The sequence below is a fragment of the Microtus pennsylvanicus genome, chromosome 10 (genome assembly GCF_037038515.1).
Source record: "Microtus pennsylvanicus isolate mMicPen1 chromosome 10, mMicPen1.hap1, whole genome shotgun sequence".
Taxonomy (NCBI): domain Eukaryota; kingdom Metazoa; phylum Chordata; class Mammalia; order Rodentia; family Cricetidae; genus Microtus; species Microtus pennsylvanicus.
Window position 1 is genome coordinate 23,606,817 of NC_134588.1, and position 17,768 is coordinate 23,624,584.

The 17,768-nt window shown below is 40.8% G+C and overlaps 1 protein-coding gene across 1 annotated transcript in view; it reads right to left on the reverse strand.

Moving 5' to 3' along the window:
• Positions 1–17,768, reverse strand: part of Mcm6 (minichromosome maintenance complex component 6) — a 34,543-nt gene that overhangs the window by 10,921 nt on the left and 5,854 nt on the right. Inside the window, exons 3-10 of the mRNA XM_075987812.1 lie at positions 17,273–17,383; positions 14,492–14,741; positions 10,371–10,536; positions 9,776–9,921; positions 9,215–9,365; positions 6,156–6,297; positions 3,205–3,346; positions 1,769–1,876 (exon numbers count right to left, since the gene is read on the reverse strand). Coding sequence (XP_075843927.1) covers positions 1,769–1,876; positions 3,205–3,346; positions 6,156–6,297; positions 9,215–9,365; positions 9,776–9,921; positions 10,371–10,536; positions 14,492–14,741; positions 17,273–17,383 — 1,216 coding nt within the window. The remainder of the gene's footprint in view (positions 1–1,768; positions 1,877–3,204; positions 3,347–6,155; positions 6,298–9,214; positions 9,366–9,775; positions 9,922–10,370; positions 10,537–14,491; positions 14,742–17,272; positions 17,384–17,768) is intronic.

A 17,768-nucleotide genomic window follows, 5' to 3' on the forward strand; every position in this document is an offset into this window, starting at 1 on the left:
TTTTTACTTTTCTTTCACTCTCTACGTCCTACTTTCCTGCTTTCTCCATGTCTGTCTGGTAGTTGCATGGCTGGTTGGTCCCTGGCATCTCCCTTGAGTCTAAATTCCTTTTCATACTTATTCTCTCTGCTTCCCATCCCGGCCTACCCCTCTACTGTCTAACTACTGCAGCTTTTTATTAAACCAATCAGGTGCCTTAGGCAGGCATGCAACACACCTTCACACAGTTAAATATTCTGCAGCATACACAAATGTAACACATCTTTACATAGTTATGCAAATGTAGCATAAACAAATATAACACTTTATATAATTAAACAAATATTCCATTCTGCAACAAAAAGCAGAAGACTTTTTCAACTACTGAATCATCAAAACTCAAGTATGATAACAGCACAATAAGCTCTTCTATATTGGTGATGTAATCTCTTATCAGTCCCTTAGCCAGCACTCTGCTAAGAATTTACCTTTTAACTAGATACAGTAGGTACTCAGTTTACTACAATAGCCAGCACTCTGCTAGGAATTTACCTTTTAACTAGATACAGTAGGTACTCAGTTTACTACAATAACTGTATCTTGTGACACACAAGACTAAAAATGAAGCCAGGCAGTTGTGGCAGAGCAGATCTTGGGAGGCAAAGGCAGGCGGATCTCTGTGAGATCAAGGCGAGTCTGGTCTACAAGAGCTAGTTCCAGGACTGGCTCTAAAGCTAGGGAAACACTGTCTCGAAAAATCAAAAAGACTGAAAACAACCCATGCAGGTTCAATGTCATGGGCTAGTAAGTCACAACTGACCTAGTAGGACTATAGAACTATAGGAAGATTGACAATAAAATTATTAAGTAAAAGGAGGAAAGAACTGTATGCATATGCTTATTTGTATGTGAAGTATTCCCACAATACATACCTAATATCCATTGTACTGGGAGTTGAAGGTGAAGATTTCTCTTAAATTTATACACCAGTAAATACTTTAAAATTTTTTAACAAATATATTGCTTTCTTTCAAACTTATATATTTACAAATTTACAGTATACAGATTTTTTTTAAATTATGTGTATGCATGTCTGTCTCTGTGTAAGTGCATGTGCATGCAAATCCTGTAGGAGCCAGAAGACAGCTCTGGAATCCCTAGAGCTAAACTGTTCACTGTTGAGTTGTGGGAACTGAACTTGGGTTCTCTGCGAGAACAGAACAAGCTCTTAATTGCTGAGCCATCTGTCTGTCCACCAACCTGATTTTAATAAGCTAAGATTCTCTCTAATGTTGGTCATAATATAATTCTTTCCATTTAAATTATTTGTTATCTTTGAGTATTTCGTGGTACTGGGACCAATAGCTGTTTTTGTTTTAACAAGCATGTTTATTAAAGAATGTGGGTTTTATTTATGAAAATTTTGCCAAACACAGTTAACAAGACAGCACAGCAGGTAAAAGCCCCTTCCACGAAAGCCTAGTGACATGAGTGTGACCCCCAGAAACCCATGTGAAAATGGGAGGAAAAAACAAAATGCACAAAGCTGTCTTTTGTCACATGCACTCCTCCCCCAATAAATAAACATTTCTAAAGCATTTTGACAAATCAGAAGAAATGCTAAAAATTACACTAGCGCAATCAATTTCTATCACAGCAATATATGTACACTAGACTCTCAATAACATCTGCACCTTACATTTTAGATCAGTATTACACATTGAAACAATGTATTTCACCAGGTGGACATCTCTATCATACTAATCTCCACAACTAAGGGGATACACACCTTTACTCCTGCTTTAGTGATAGATATGGTCTGCTGCTCCATAGCTTCATGAATAGCGACTTGGTCCCGCATGTCCATCTTATCAAATTCATCAATACAACAGACACCCTGTAACCAAACAGATCTAACATTAAGGAATTTCCTTGTAGGGCTGGAAATAATAGCTTGGTGTTAGAGTAGTTACTTGACTTGTTTATGTGAGGAAAGCAGACAAAACTGCTTTGTAAAAACAGATGTAAAACGATAACCTCACAAAGTATCCAGAAACCTCTCCATTCCCTAGGCAAATGGAAGACAGGATGTAAACATTCTTAACTCCTGTTTAGACAAGACTGTCCAATAGAACAAAGGGCTGGAAGCGATACTCATGTGACTCATTTAAACTAAGAGCAAATACCTAAAAGTAAAACTAATAATATGCAGACAATGTACTCTTCTCAACATTTAAACCTCAGCCTCAAGAGACTTGGGCTGTCCCAGCACTTGGGAGGCAGAAGCAGGCGGATCTCTGTGAGTTCGAGACCAGCCTGGTCTACAAGAGCTAGTTCCAGGACAGGCTCCAAAATTACAGAGAAACCCTGTCTCGAAAAAAAAAAGAGAGAGAGAGAGAGAGAGATTTGAGCTGGGTGTAATGGTGCACACCTTTGTGGCAGGCAGAGGCAAATAGATCTCTCTGGGAGTTCCAGGACAGTGATAAACAAAGACTCACTCTGATTCATCCATTCATTTTATTTTAGTCTGGGAAAGTGAAGGAGTACAATGAATACAAGCTTGCACACCCACAAACTGATCTTTGCCAAATACGTATATAATATTCTATGTATCCATGGATGGACCTATTTAGAGATGTCAGAGTCTGCAAAAAAAAAAAAAAAAAACCCTGGTATGTCTAGTCAAAGCAATCAACACATTCTAGTTATGTTCAGAAAGTGTTAAATAGTGACAGTTTCAGCCAGGTGAAGTGGCACCAGCCTTTAATCCCACCACTAGGGAGGCAGAGGCAGGCAGAGTTCAAGGCCAGTATGATTCACAGATTGAGTTCCAGAACAGCCAGAGCTACGTGGTGAGACCCTGTCTAAAAAAACCAAAACAAAACAAAAAACTGCCGGGCGGAGGTGGCGCACGCCTTTAATCCCAGCACTCGGAAGGCAGAGGCAGGCGGATCTCTGTGAGTTCGAGACCAGCCTGGTCTACAAGAGCTAGTTCCAGGACAGGCTCCAAAGCCACAGAGAAACCCTGTCTCGAAAAACAAAAAAAAAACAAACCAAAAACCAAAACAAAACAAAAAAAATAAAAACCCAAAAAACAAACTTAATATTGACAGCTTCAATTCAATGAAGATTAATAAAACTAAGTAACATACTAATAGATTCAATAGATCTTTATTGTCAAGTCAAAGGGTATTCTGACTGGTTAGTAGTGTACAGTGTCCTTACATTATCAGCCAGCATCAATGCTCCAGCCTCAATGACAAATTCATGAGATTCTTCATCTCTCACCACAGCTGCTGTTAAGCCCGCTGCACTGGAAGCTTTGCCACTGGTATAGACAGCTCTGGGGCTGAACTCATCCACATGCCTGTTTAAGAGCAGTACAAAGATTCATTAACACATCATCACATTACATGTTCCAGAAAATTCAGCTGGCAGGAGCTCTATGTCCTTTGGCTTTTTAAACTGAGTTTGAGGCTGTACTGGGCTATACAGTAAGACCCTGTCTCAAAACAAAACAGAAAAGCAGAGTATTTGATACTCAGTATAACAATGCTCAGAGAAGTATTACTATTGCAACAGGGGAGAATGGAAACAACCAAAAGGCCCACCAATGCATTATGTATAAAACAAAATGCAGCACAAGCATAAAATAGAGAACTATGCAGTCTGATCACTACAGCATGATGAATCTTCAATGTATTACACCATAGTAGGGTTACACAAAGTAAAATGGTGCTTATATGAGAGGGGACTACAGAACTGTGGCTTAACAGGTATAGTGGTTCTGTTCAGAAGAACAAAAATGTTCTGAAGACAGAGTGGTAGTGATTACAAAATCTGAATGTACTTAGAGTCACTGAACTAGACCTAAAAATGGCTAATACAAAACAAATTTTTACATAAAAGTACAAGCTATCCACCTCCTGCTCATTCATATGTTCCATGAAGGACAAGAAATATATTAAACAGACTATGGGAAATTATCTAAAGTGATCATCTTGACAGAAATCCCAAAGAGAAGAAAAGCAGTCCTAGCTCAATTTAAATTGTATTTAGATGATTGCTCACATTTCTGCCTTGAGAGGAAGGACCTGAATCCTGCAGCCTCTTGTCTTTGAACACAGAAACCATGGTAGCCAAAAGAATATTAAAAAATATGCTAAAGGGAGGGGAGGCTCAGAGAGGTGGCTCATTGGCTAAGAACACTGGGTACTCTTGCAGAGGAACAGGGCTTGATTCCCAGAAACAACACCCTGGCTCACAACTGTCTGAAACTCCAATTCTAGGGGATATGAAGCCCTCTTCTGGCCTCCGTGGGCACTGCATGCACATGTCCAAAGACTATAGACAGACCAAATACCAAGACACATATAAATAAATAATATTGCAAGCCAGGGCTGGAGAGATGGCTCAGTGGTTAAGAGCATTGACTGCTCTTCCAAAGGTCCTGAGTTCAATTCCCAGCAACCACATGGTGACTCACAACCATCTTTAATGAGGTCTGATGCCCTCTTCTGGCGTTTGGGCATACACGCAGACAGAATATTGTAATATACATAATAAATAAATAAATATTTTTTAAAAAATATTGCAAACCAGAAAAAAAAAAGCCAGGTTTGATGGGCACATGCCTTTAATCCTATCACTTAGGAGGCTGTGGCAGGCTGTGAGTTTGAAGCCTGCCTAGGTTATACAGTGAGACCCTATCTCAAACACCACCAACTGTTCCTGCAAACAATAAAAAGGGATAGGAAAAAAAAAATCTGTAAACCACTATTCAAGTACTAAGCATAAAAGTGAAGACAGACATAAGGGCAATGTTCATTGATTAATAAACGGACAGTACCCCTTCAATGTAGCTGGTGGTTCCCAGTGATTTTATTATGATAATCTGATCTGATCAAAAAATAATGAATTCCTCAATGCACTCATAATATACTGGCACTATTGGGAAGTAGTGAAAAGCAGATGGGGGAAATGGTGCATTTGTGAGAAATGGGTCACTGCTGGAGTATCTGGAAAGGTCCTTGTCCACGGCCATTCCCGTTTTCCTGTCTTCATCCACTTCCTGGGTGCTGAGGTGAGCAGCTCTGCTCCTTCTCCCTCACTCTGACTTTGTTTCCTGACCACTCCAGGAACAATGGAACCAAGCGATTGTGGACTAAAACTCTTGAGATAAAAGTAAATCCTTTCTCCTTTAGATTGCTTACCTTAAGTATCAGTCACAATGATGGAAGCTGGCTAACACCATGTGGTAGTCATGTATTATTTAGCCAGAGAAGGAAACAAAATACTGATGCAAATTCCAACATGACTTCATGCTAAGTGCAAGTTTATCTCTAAAGACCACATATGAGCCAATTAAAAAAAAAAACCACACAGACTGGGACAATGCAGTACACTATACCTTTCTATAGGGGAAAGAAGTAACTACTAACAAGCACAAGGTTTCCCTCTAAGTAACAGTAACATTTTAAACTTAGTTGAACTTTATAAACTATTGATATACTAAAGCACCAATTTGCAAAATTCAAAGAAATGAATTTCATGATGCATAAATTACATTTCAATAAAGACACTAGAAAACACTATATAAAAGATCTAAGGGCCAGCAAGATGACTAAATAGGTAAAAGTGCTTACTGACCAACCTAATGACCTGAGTTCAATCCCCAGGAAGGATTGAAATTCTCCCACTTTAGGTAGGAGAGAAGTTAGTCCTGCATGTTGTCTTCCGAGCTGTGTGCACCTCACATACAAATAAATGTAGCAAAGAAAGGTCTAAGAAAACCATACATGTAAAATACAATGCTGTCATAACAGGCAACAGTGAATAGAAAAATAGAATTCTTTAAACATAACTATCACTTTTCAAATCTAAAATTCAGCTTAGGGATGAGGATCTTGCTTAAAGGGTAGTATATACAAGGCCCTGGACTAAATCCCAGCATATCAAAGACAAAATAAAATTCAACCTGTGATACACTTAAAATACTCAATCATAAAATGACTACAAATGTTCTAGGCTGGGCACAGTGATATATGCCATATACAGACCTTGTCTCAAAAACAAAAACAGGAACGGACACTGACATCAGTTTTAGTAGCATAGCTGGCCTACAAGCACACACACTCATTGCTTTTCCCACTATACTACTTCAGGTAGGCACTTACTTGAGGAATTGGCTTTTAGCTGTACTTGGATCACCAACAATACAAACATTTATGTCCCCACGAAGAGAGGTCCCTTCCCCTGTTGTCTTAGGAACACCACCAAACAACATCAGTAAGACACCACGTTTTACTTCATCATTGCCTGAAAAGAAAAGTTCCAGAGAAAAACTTCATTCTTCAGGAGACTGGTAAGATGACTCAGCAGATAAAGATTCCTGCTTCATAAGCCAAAAGACCAGAATCACATGGAAACTTAAAAAAAAGCTGAACGATGGTGGTGCACACCTTTAATCCCAGCACTTGGGAGGCAGAGATAGGCAGATCTCCGTGATTTCGAGGCCAGTCTAGTCTAGCTGCCAAGTTATAGGACAGTTAGGGCTTTACACAAATCCTGTTTTGAAAAACCAAACCAAACCAACCAACCAAATCACAACAACAACAAAAAAGAAAATTAATGGCTTGAGAGATAGCTCATTTGGTAAAGTGCTTGCCAGGCAAGCCTGAGGACCTGAGTTCAATTCCTCAAAACCATATGAAAAGTCAGGCTCACACTTGTAAGCCCAGTGTTGAGGAAGGTAAGAGATTAGTGGGCTTGCTGACCAGCCAGCCTTGATTACTTGGAGACCTACAGACTAATGAAGACTGTATCAAAAACAAAACCAAAACAAACCACAAGATCAACAACTGCTGAGGACATCATTGGAGGTTGACATCTGGTACATGTATGCATACACATACAAAAACAGAAAACTAAAAATCCATTCTATAACAAAACTGACTTATGACTTATAAAACAAAATGTATTGAGGATGTGTGAGTTTTAAATAGTCCACAAAGATTTTGACATTCCTTATTTTAAGAGGGGACCTAACTGGATGTGGTGACATCTTTAATCCCAGCATGTGGGAGGCAGAGACCAGGGAATCCCTCAAATTCAAGAACAGCCTAAAAATAACAATAAAAACTGAGATGGAATCTGTTGGCTGTGGTGGATTAAACCTTTAATTCCAGCCCTCTGAGTACATGGTCTACATAGTTCCAGGATAACAAAGACTATGTAATGAGAACTTGTCTCAAATAAAGGAGATGGAATTTAATTTTCTACTTTCGAAGTAAGCATGAATAGACACTCTTTAAAAAATAAGAAAGTTTATAGAATGCCGGGCGATGGTGGCGCACGCCTTTAATCCCAGCACTCGGGAGGCAGAGGCAGGTGGATCTCTGTGAGTTCGAGACCAGCCTGGTCTATAGAGCTAGTTCCAGGACAGGCTCCAAAGCCACAGAGAAACCCTGTCTCGAAAAAAACCAAAAAAAAAAAAAGTTTATAGATAGAGCCTAGGCTATACTCAAACTGACATGGATCCTCCTGGGTCAACCTCTTCCTCGAAGGCAAGGAGGGACTACAGATACCTACTATGACTTGATTTTAAGGAATAACTATGTGGAATTAAAGGCCTGGAGCTTAAGATAAGGACATAAGAGTATTCTGCCTCCTCCCTGCCTTGCTCTCTTGTATTCTGCTGTGAGCCACAAGCATTATAAAGTAAAAGTACAGCTGACAGATCATTAGACTCATGGGAGTGTACTCCAATGAGAAACCTGATTTACAAAGCTTTGGGAACACCTGTCTTTCAGATAGTCACTGTCAATTCTGTAGAAATCTTGAAGTCATGGCTCTTCTCCCTTCTATAATGGGATTCATCCCGAAATATCCCAGCAGTGTATAAATCATTCATTGAGATAATTTCTTCCTGTATAGGCAACTGAATGACCTCTTCCACATCATGGAACCCTGGTGTGAAAGCATTCACTCAGCTAAACCTTTGTTCTCATAGTCAAATCTACATAAAGCTGGACCCTCACAATTATCCTAGTGACAACAAAGGAGTCCTGAGCAGGGGAGCAGTATGTCTGCTTTTACTGATAAACAGGTCTGGGTGGCCCTGAATTCTCTTACAGTCAACTGAAGAGAGTATAACTTACTGGCCTTTGATCTACCCTAACAAGCTATTAATATTCTGTACTTAACTTCACTTTTCACTTGACACAGGTCTTAGTCTAGGAAATTAACTATTTGTACCCTTTACCCCTAAAATATACAGGAAAAAAGCTTGGGTCGTTAAACCAGTCCCAGAGAAGGTAATTCCTTCTTACCTGGGTGCCAGGAGATACAGTACCCTGATGTTTATCCCAGGGAAAGGGGGGCCAAGCTCTATCTTAATCCTCCCCAGTGTCTGCTGGGAAACTTCACAGCCACACCCCTTCTGAGACAGTCTTTTATTCATCCTGTTAGCCCTAAGAAATGCATGTTTTGTACCATTGTTATTTAGGAGAAAATTATTAACTATGTCTGTGTGGGCATACAAACTAGAAACCTTGTGGGATGGGTAGAACAGCTAGGAATATCAAGAGAAACATCAAAGAGGAACATTGAAAGGGGAACATCAAGACAGCATTAGACAGAGCACAGAAAGAATAAATGGGACATGATAAAAACACTTATGTGAGCTATTTTATTTCATTTACCCTCAGACCTTATTAGTCAGGTTTTTGCCTGCGATAGCCATCCTTCTGAATCCTGAGAGGTTTAGTGGGGCTTAATCCCAACCTAAAACTCAATAGTGTTCTGAACTTACTGAGCTGAGGTGAAGACCTGCCCACTGGGTATCACACATTACGGTAAGGAGTCCAAGCTCCCCGCTATCCATGAGCACACTAAGGTAAGTTATCTGAGCTCCTGCACGAGCTATTGCTCAAGCCACAGTCTAGCTTTTGGGCACCCATAGCTTCTGATCTACTTTAAGTGTATTGGTGCTTTGTCTGCAAATATGCCTATATACTACATGCAGCTTGGTGCCCTCAGAAGCCAGAAGGCACTGGATCTTCTAGAACTGGAGTTACAGACAGTTGTGAGCCTCTGTATGGGTGTTGTGAATGAAACTCAGGTTCTCCATAAGAGCACCCAGTGATCTTCAGTCCCAATATGAAGATCCCTGAACCAGTACCACCCACGGAAAGTTTCCTACTGATTGCAAGTTTCTATTACAAACAGTTCTTACCATGGATAGTAGGGAAGAGGCTGGTACAGAGGTTGTGGTACAGGTTTTTGTCCTGACTCATTTCAAACACCTTTTCCCATTCCTTCACTGTCATTTGGTTCTTAATGCTCTCAGCTGTCTGTTCCTCATCTCTGAGTTCTTTCCCTCCAAACTGAGAAGTAGAAGAAAAACAAAACAAAAAACATTACAAAGAGCTAAAACAATGTAAAGGAAAAGAAATTTCACTTTCATTAGAATGAAAGTGCTCGGGAGGTCAAAGTTGTGGTTTGACTATAGTCCCTAAAACTAGCAAGACTTCAGTTAATAAAGGGATTTAGAGGCTTGTCATTTACCCAGTGAGGAAAACAAAGGCTACTATTGTTTTATGTTACTGAGCTCTAATAGGAAGTTCATCACTGACATGAAAATGAGCCTCAGCAAAAAGCTATATCAAGCTCTGTTATCTTAGTAAATCTCACCACTAGGGTTAGGGATATAGTCGAATTCATATCTAGCAGACACAAAGCCCTGTGCTTAATTCCTAGCACAGTAAACAAACAAATAAGTAAAAATAAAACTCACCCTTGGGTTGGTTGGTGCAACATAACAGGCAAGGAAGACCAGCCTGTATGACAGATCTCTGACACCAAGGGCCCGGAGTCCTCGAATGCCTTCTGTCTCATATCCATCAACTCCACTGACTCGAGAGTTAGTCTCTGCACGTGCTCCTATAAGAGTAAGAGATAAGGTATTTCAGAGTTCAAATACTAAAGGTGCAGGCTGGAGAGATGGCTCAGTGGTTAAGAGCATTGCCTGCTCTTCCAAAGGTCCTGAGTCCAATTCCCAGCAACCACATGGTGGCTCACAACCATCTGTAATGAGGTCTGGTGCCCTCTTCTGGCCTGCAGACATACACACGGACAGAATATTGTATACATAATAAATAAATAAATATAAAAAAAGATAAAAAAAATACTAAAGGTGCTAATAAGAACTAATTTATTGAATAAGCCAAAGCTGAAGCAGCACCTTTTATAGAAAAATCAGTTCTTTAGTCTCTTCATACTTCCATGCTCACTCTGATTGGTAGCCAGAAATGTCACACGGAAGATTCAAGAAGCCAAATATTCTGAGGAGCAGACCAGGATTGGTTATATCTGAACAACAAATTACTGACCTGGTATACTAAGCTTGGAGACATCAGGTACAACTATCAGTGTCCCTGTGAAGTCACACTTGTCACCAGCTTGGGCTGACTCCACAGCTTCAGCTCTCAGGATGACCTCTAAACTTCGGGGGATACTTCCTCGGGGAAGTTCCGCTTGAGTCTCTTGAATACGAACCTATATCAAGACCACCAGCAAAAGTAAGAGATGCCTTTATACACTGTGCGATTGAAATCAACTATGATTGCCCACATATCCCAGCCTCTGTGTACACTTTTCTCTTTGTGTGTGTGTAAGGGAGGCTAGAGCCCTATCTCAGGTGCCCCTCCTCAGGCACCATCTACCTCTTTAAAGACAGGGTCTCACTGGCCTGGAACTTGCCACTTTAGCTACAAGGATTGACCCTTTAGCTTTAGAGATTTGGTTGTTTCTGCCTCCTGTGAACAGAGCTACCACATTTGGCTTTTTTTTTTTTCTTTTCGAGACACGGTTTCTCTGTGTAACAGCCCTGGCTGTCTGTCCTGGAACTCACTCTGTAGATCAGACTAACCTCAAACTCCCAAAGTGCTGGGATTAAAGGTGTGCACCACCACTGCCTGGCTCACATTTGGCCTTTTATGTGGGTACTGGGATCAAATACATGTCTCTCCCAGTTTGTGTGACAAACAAGTTACCAACTAAACTATCTCCACAGGCCCTGCCCTGGAGATGTTTGACATAAACCAATATTCATTCAATAAGTTGTAACAGAAGCTGAAGAGATGTCTCAGTGGTTAGGAGCAGTGGTTGCTCTTCCAGGACTTGGATTTAATTCCTAGCAGGAATTAAGGGTCATAAGCATCAGCAACTCCAGTCCCAGAGGCTCCAATGCCCTCTTCTGGTTTCTGTAGACACTACATGAATATGGTACGTAGACATACATGCAAGCAAAACACCCACATGCATAAAAATAAATGAATGAATAAGAGTTTTGTGCCCTAAAACTACTTTTAGTCAAATAGTTCAACTGGCTAAGCAATTACATCTACTAGTGCTGGAGAGATGGTTCAGCACTGTCTGCTTTGCACACAAAAATCTTGCACCCTAAAACTTTTAGGCAAATAGCTCAACTGGTTAAGAGAGTAATCTATCAGGACCGGACAGGTGGCTCAGTAGTTAAGAACACTGTTTTTGCAGAGGATCAGAATTTGATTCCTAGCACTTTAACACAAGCAAGAGCTATCTGGGAAGAGTTCCTCAATTAGAAAAATGCCTCTATCATTCAGGCCTGGTAGGCAGCCTGTGGGACATTTTCTGGATTAATGATTGATGTTGGCATGCACAGACCACAGTGAGTTGGGCCACCCCTTGGCAGGTGGTCTTGGGTTGTAGAACCATGATGACCAAGCCTTGGAAAACAGTAAGCAACATTCCTCTATGGCAGTGGTTCTCAACCTTCCTAATGCTTTGAACCTTTAATATAGTTCCTCATGTTGCAGTGATTGCCAACCATAAAATTATCTTTGTTGCTACTTTATAACTGTATTTCTGCTACTGTTATAAATTATAATTCATATATTTATGATTTCTGATGGTCTTTTTCCTTAAATTATTTATTTATTTGTTTATTTATTATGTGTCCAATAGTCTGTCTGTGTGTATGTCTGCAGGCCAGAAGAGGGCACCAGACCTCATTACAGATGGTTGTGAGCCAACATGTGGGTGCCGGGAATTGAACTCAGGACCTTTGGAAAAGCAGGCAATGCGCTTAACCGCTGAGCCATCTCTCCAGCCCCTGATTTCTGATGGTCTTAAGTGACTCCTGTGAAAGTATCATTTGACCCTCCCCAAAGGGGTCACGACCAACATGTTGAGAACCATTGTTCTATGCTCTCTGCTTCAGTTCCTGACTCTAGGTTCCTGTCCTGACTTTATTCTATGATGGACTAGAACCATAAGCTAAAATAAACCCTTTCCTTCCCAAGTTGCTTTTGGTCATGATGTTTTATCACAGCAATAGAATCTCACTAAGACAATCTGTAACTCCAGTAACGCAGAACGTGACACCCTCTTCTGGCTTCTGTGAGCATTATAGGCACGTGGTATACACACCAACAAACAAAAACCACTCATAGATAAGATAAAAAGAATTCTTTAAAAACTTCACTTTTGAGCCAGGAGGTGGTGGTGCACACCTTTAATTCCAGCACTTGGGAGGCAGAGGCAGGCGGATTTCTTTGAGTCCGAGGCCAGCCTGGTCTACCAGAGCTAGTTCCTGGACAGGCACCAAAGCTACAAAGAAACCCTGTCTCAAAAAATCAAAAACAAACAATAACGAGAAAACAACAAAATAAAATACCCCACCCCACACTACTCCCTACCAGAAAACTTCACTTTTACCAAGGTGGTGCATACCTTTTACTCGCAGAGCAAGGGGAGCTCTGTGAGTTCAAGGCCAGCCTGGCTGGTCGGGCAGGCCTCTCTTACAGAGAACTCTTATCTTGGAGCCACCCTCCCCGCCCCTCCAAAAACTTCACTTTTAGTTGGATGGGTTGATGCAAGCCTGTAATCCCAGCATTTGGCAGCTAGAAGCAGTAAGATCAGGTCACCCTTGAACACACTGTGAGTTCAAGACCTGTCTGGGCTACATGAGAATCTGCCTCAAAACAAAATTAAAACCCAAAAAACTTTACCTTTTACTCTAAACTCCCTGTTTTCAAAATGACTAAAGATTTCATCCATGTCACACCCTCCTTAAACTTCTCAAAGAAGTTTGTTTTTTTTTTAAATATTTATTTATTTATTATGTATACAATATTCTGTCTGTATGCCTGAAGGCCAGAAGAGGGCACCAGACCTCTTTACAGGTGGTTGTGAGCCACCATGTGGTTGCTGGGAATTGAACTCAGGACCTTTGGAAGAGCAGGCAATGCTCTTAACCACTGAGCCATCTCTCCAAGCCCCTCAAAGAAGTTTTTTGAAAACACAAGAGGCAGGTCAATGAGGCCATTCTGGTCTACAAAGTGAGTTCCAGGACAACCAGGACTACACACTGAAACTGTTCAAAGCCCCCGCCAAAACACAACAAAACTCCACACCTAACTACTTCAATATTGACCTCTAATGGGGAGGGGACAACTATATTTGTCAATGAATGTTTCCTACTGGAAAGCAAAGAAACAGTTGTAGGCACCTCCAGGAACACAGGGAAATTTTTTTTGGGGGGGGGTCAGTCTTTCATAGCCCAGACTGGCCAAATAAGAACAGAAAGATGACCTTGATCGTCTGACCTTCTGCCTTCAGCTGCCTAGTGCTGGGACCAGAGGCTTGTGAGCCAGCTAAATCAGCATTCTTATCTACTGAGGCGCAGTCCCAGCCTAAGGAACAATTACATTCTCCTTTGTTCTTGCTACTCTAACACTGGAGACAATTGTTACAGGATAACCTGCACTGGACAAGGAGTCAGAGAAGAAAACCTGTAATTTTTTTTCTATTATGTAGCTTTGGCGGTCCTAAAGTTGCTATGGAGACCATACTGGCCCCAGAGATCCACCATGTTGGGATTAAATGTATGTGCAACCAAGACTTAATTCTTGTAATTTTGAATCTTGCTTTGAAAGGTCCTCGGGAAAAACACTTGCTGCACATTAAAAACATACTGTTGTATGTTCTTTCCTAGAATCCCCCACAGGTATGTGAATATTCAAATTCTGGTTATTTCTCCATCTCTAGTTCTTCTGAAAGAGTTGTAGTCTCCCTCACAGAAAGGAGAGCAGCTTCATGAATAAAACTTGCTCATGATACAACAAAGAAACCATGTAAAGCCGGGCAGTGGTGGCACACGCCTTTAATCCCAGCACTTGGGAGGCAGAGGCAGGCAGATCTTTGTGAGTTCGAGGCCAGCCTGGTCTACAAGAGCTAGTTCCAGGACAGGAACCAAAAGCAAAGGAGAAACCCTGTCTCGAAAATCAAAAAAAAAAAAAACAAAAACTATGTAAAGGGAGAAAAAACACTAACACATAAATTCCTTAAAAACTGTCATCTACAAGCTATCACAAGGACCAAAAAAAAAGGTATTAGCAGTGAATCTAATCTAATAATCTATTTGTCTAATAAATACATACATGAATCTGATCTAAACATAAGTAAATACCTTTTGAAAATCAACAAATCTTGATTTATTAGTGTCTAGCAGGAACCTCTTCCTGTTGGCACACACTGGATTTCGGCAGATATTTGGCTGTGTGTATTTGAACTGTTGCTCAACATCCTTGATCACTGTTTGACAGTCCAAGCACAGGAAAGTTCCACTCACGAGCTCAGGATGCACTGGGTGAGTGCGTACCACTTGCCCACTGATGCGGGTGAGCACCCCAATCCTGGATGAAGTGAGCTCACGAATCCTGTTTGAAGACAAGTGTTACATTAATAGATTAATATCCTTTCCATCTTTCTTTTTTTTCCCCCAAGACACAGTTTCTCTGTGCAGCCTTAGCTGTCCTAGAACTCACTCTGTAAACCAAGCTGGATTCAAACTCAAAGAGATCCACCTGCCTCTGTCTCCCAAGTGCGGGGATTAAATGCATGTGTCATCATTCCCTGGCCTTTCCATCTCTCTTTTTCCTTTAGTTCTGGGGATCGAACCTAGGACCTAACCCACTTTCCATTTCCTTAGTGTAGGAAACCTAAGAAATTTTCCTTTTTAAGTTATCTGTCTTAAATGATTTTTAATTATGTATGAGTGTATGTCTCTGTGTGGGTAAGTACATGTGAGGGCAAACACTTTCAAAGGTCAGAGACACGGAAGCCTCCTAGAGTTACAGGCAGTTGTGAGCCTCCTGATACAACTCCTGTTGGAATGCAAACTCATGTCCTCTGCAACAGCAGTTCACACTCTTACCTGCTGAGCCAGCTCTCTAGTCCATAATTTCTGTTTTTATTAGGAGTGATTAATGATAAACATGCTTTAAAAGAATTGAGACAAGCCGGGCGGTGGTGATGCACGCCTTTAATTCCAGCACTTGGGAGGCAGAGGCAGGCGGATCTCTGTGAGTTCGAGACCAGCCTGGTCTACAGAGCTAGTTCCAGGACAGGCTCCAAAACCACAGAGAAACCCTGTCTCGAAAAAAAAAAAAAAAAAAAAAAAAAGAATTGAGACAAATTATTACATAGGATCTCCTAAAAGAATAATTTGGTCAACATGCCCATTGCTAATTTATGTAACATAAATTCCTTAAAAAAATAAAAATGAGGGGGCTGGAGAGATGGCTCAGTAGTTAAAGAGCACAGGTTGCTCTTCCAGAGGTCCTGAGTTCAATTCCCAGCACCCACATGGTGGCTCACAACCATCTGTAATGAGATCTGGCACCCTCTTCTGGCCTGCGGGCATATATGGAGGCAGAATGTTGTATACATAATAAATAAATAAATCTTAAAAAAAAAAAAAGAAGAAGAAAATAAATAAATGAAAATGAGCCGGGCAGTGGTGGCATATACCTTTAGTCCCACCACTCATTCAGGAGGTAGAGGCAGGGAGATAGTTGATAAACTGTCCCAAAAATATGACTATGAAAGATGAAAAGAAATAAAAAAGCTGGATGCCTTGACACGCATCTGAAACCACAGCATGTTGTTGAAGGGGTAAACCAGATCTTAAGTGCTTGATGCCAGTCAGTCTAGTCGGAGCGCCATCTCAAGCTTAGTGAAAAATACTTAAGTTTCAGGACTGCAGACCTCAGTGTACTTGCTATTCTACATCTCAGTTCAGTTCCTAGCACCAGTATCAGGCAGTTCACAACTAAACATCACTGCAGGGTATCTAGTACCTCTGGGCATTGTACATACTTGGGACCCATTAACACACACAACACCCAAATGAATAAAACTTTTAAATTATTTCTAATGGTTAAGAATGTTATGTATTTAAGCTGGGGGAAGGGGGGCTTAGCTGGGAATGGTAGTACGCACCTTTTTCATTATTATTTATTTTTATTATATGCATTGGTATTTTGACAGCATGTATGTCAGTTTGTGTAAAGATACTAGATGCTCTGAAACTAGAGTTACAGACAGCTTTGAGATGACATGTGAGCTCTGAGAACTAAACCTGATCTTGTGGAAGAGCAGCCAGTGCTCTTAACCGTTAGGAAGGCAAAAATAGTCAATCCCTGTAAAAATTGATCACTCTGATTTCAAAGCCAGATGCTCTACATACTGAGACTCTATATTCATTAAAGTTCTAAAATTCATTAATTTCTTTTACTTTTTTTCTTTTTTGAGACAGGATTTTACTATATATCTCTGGCTGATTTGGAACTCACTTTGTAGACCAGCTTGTTTTGAACACAAAAGAGATCACATGTCTCTGCTTCCTGAGTGCTGGGATGAGGCATGTGTCTGTCAATCACAAATTTCTGCAACTATTCTTAGTTCTCACGCCCTCCCCCAGTACATCCTGTCTGACAGTACTGAGTATCTGCCTCATCTATCTCCCTGCCCATCTATTTCACACTGCCCATCCTATCTCCATGGGAAAAAAAGTTTCTCCAAACTAAATTTTCTGGGTAAAAGGTTTAAAAACTTCAATGTGTCAATCTGAACTGGGTGTGGCGGCACATGCAAAGAGACTGGATGCTTGGGTGTTTGAAGCCAGCGAGCTACATAGCAAGACCTTACCTTTAAATGACAGGCACAAAAAAGAGGTACTTCACAGCATCAGTATTTAAGTACTTACTACGATCCTGTTACTATCAAGTAAAAAGATTTTTACAGCAACAAATTTGTCTTTTATGACTAAAGTAGAAAACTCAAGACAAAAGACACGATAGAAGAGAAGATTGAGACTCAGCAAAGAAAGAGTGGTCTCTATATTATATAGACAGTTATTAGCATGACTGGGCCCATGAGATTCACCCCAAAAAGATTCCTTCCTCACTTGTGTCTGGTAGGCAGGTCTTGAAATGCAACATAAAAATCCTTGGCAAAAGGGATCTCCTTTCGATCTTTGACAAAGGTCTTCAAGGCTCGACACAGGTAAGGGTAGACTCTGAAAAACAAACAGGACCAGTGACAGTTTACTCTTACCAAGACTGCCTTCTTTTTCATGTTTGTCAACTTTTAGAGTACAGCATCCCACCTGGTCATAACCAAGCTTTAGAACATAACTGCAAGGCAGATGCTTGCTTTTAAAGTAAACTCCCCTGCTTACTCCTGCAGCCATTCTTTTCCCCTTCGTATGTATGGGTATGTGAGTCCATGAACACATGGGAAGCCAGAAAGCAACACTAGGTGACTTCCTGCCTCACTTTGTGTACAGACGGTCTCTCACTTGCTAGCCAGCAAGCCCCCAGGACTGTCCTCTCTGTTCCCTAGTCTTGGGGTTACTGTTATTATTGACTACTCTGGTTTATGTGGGTAATGGGAAATAAACT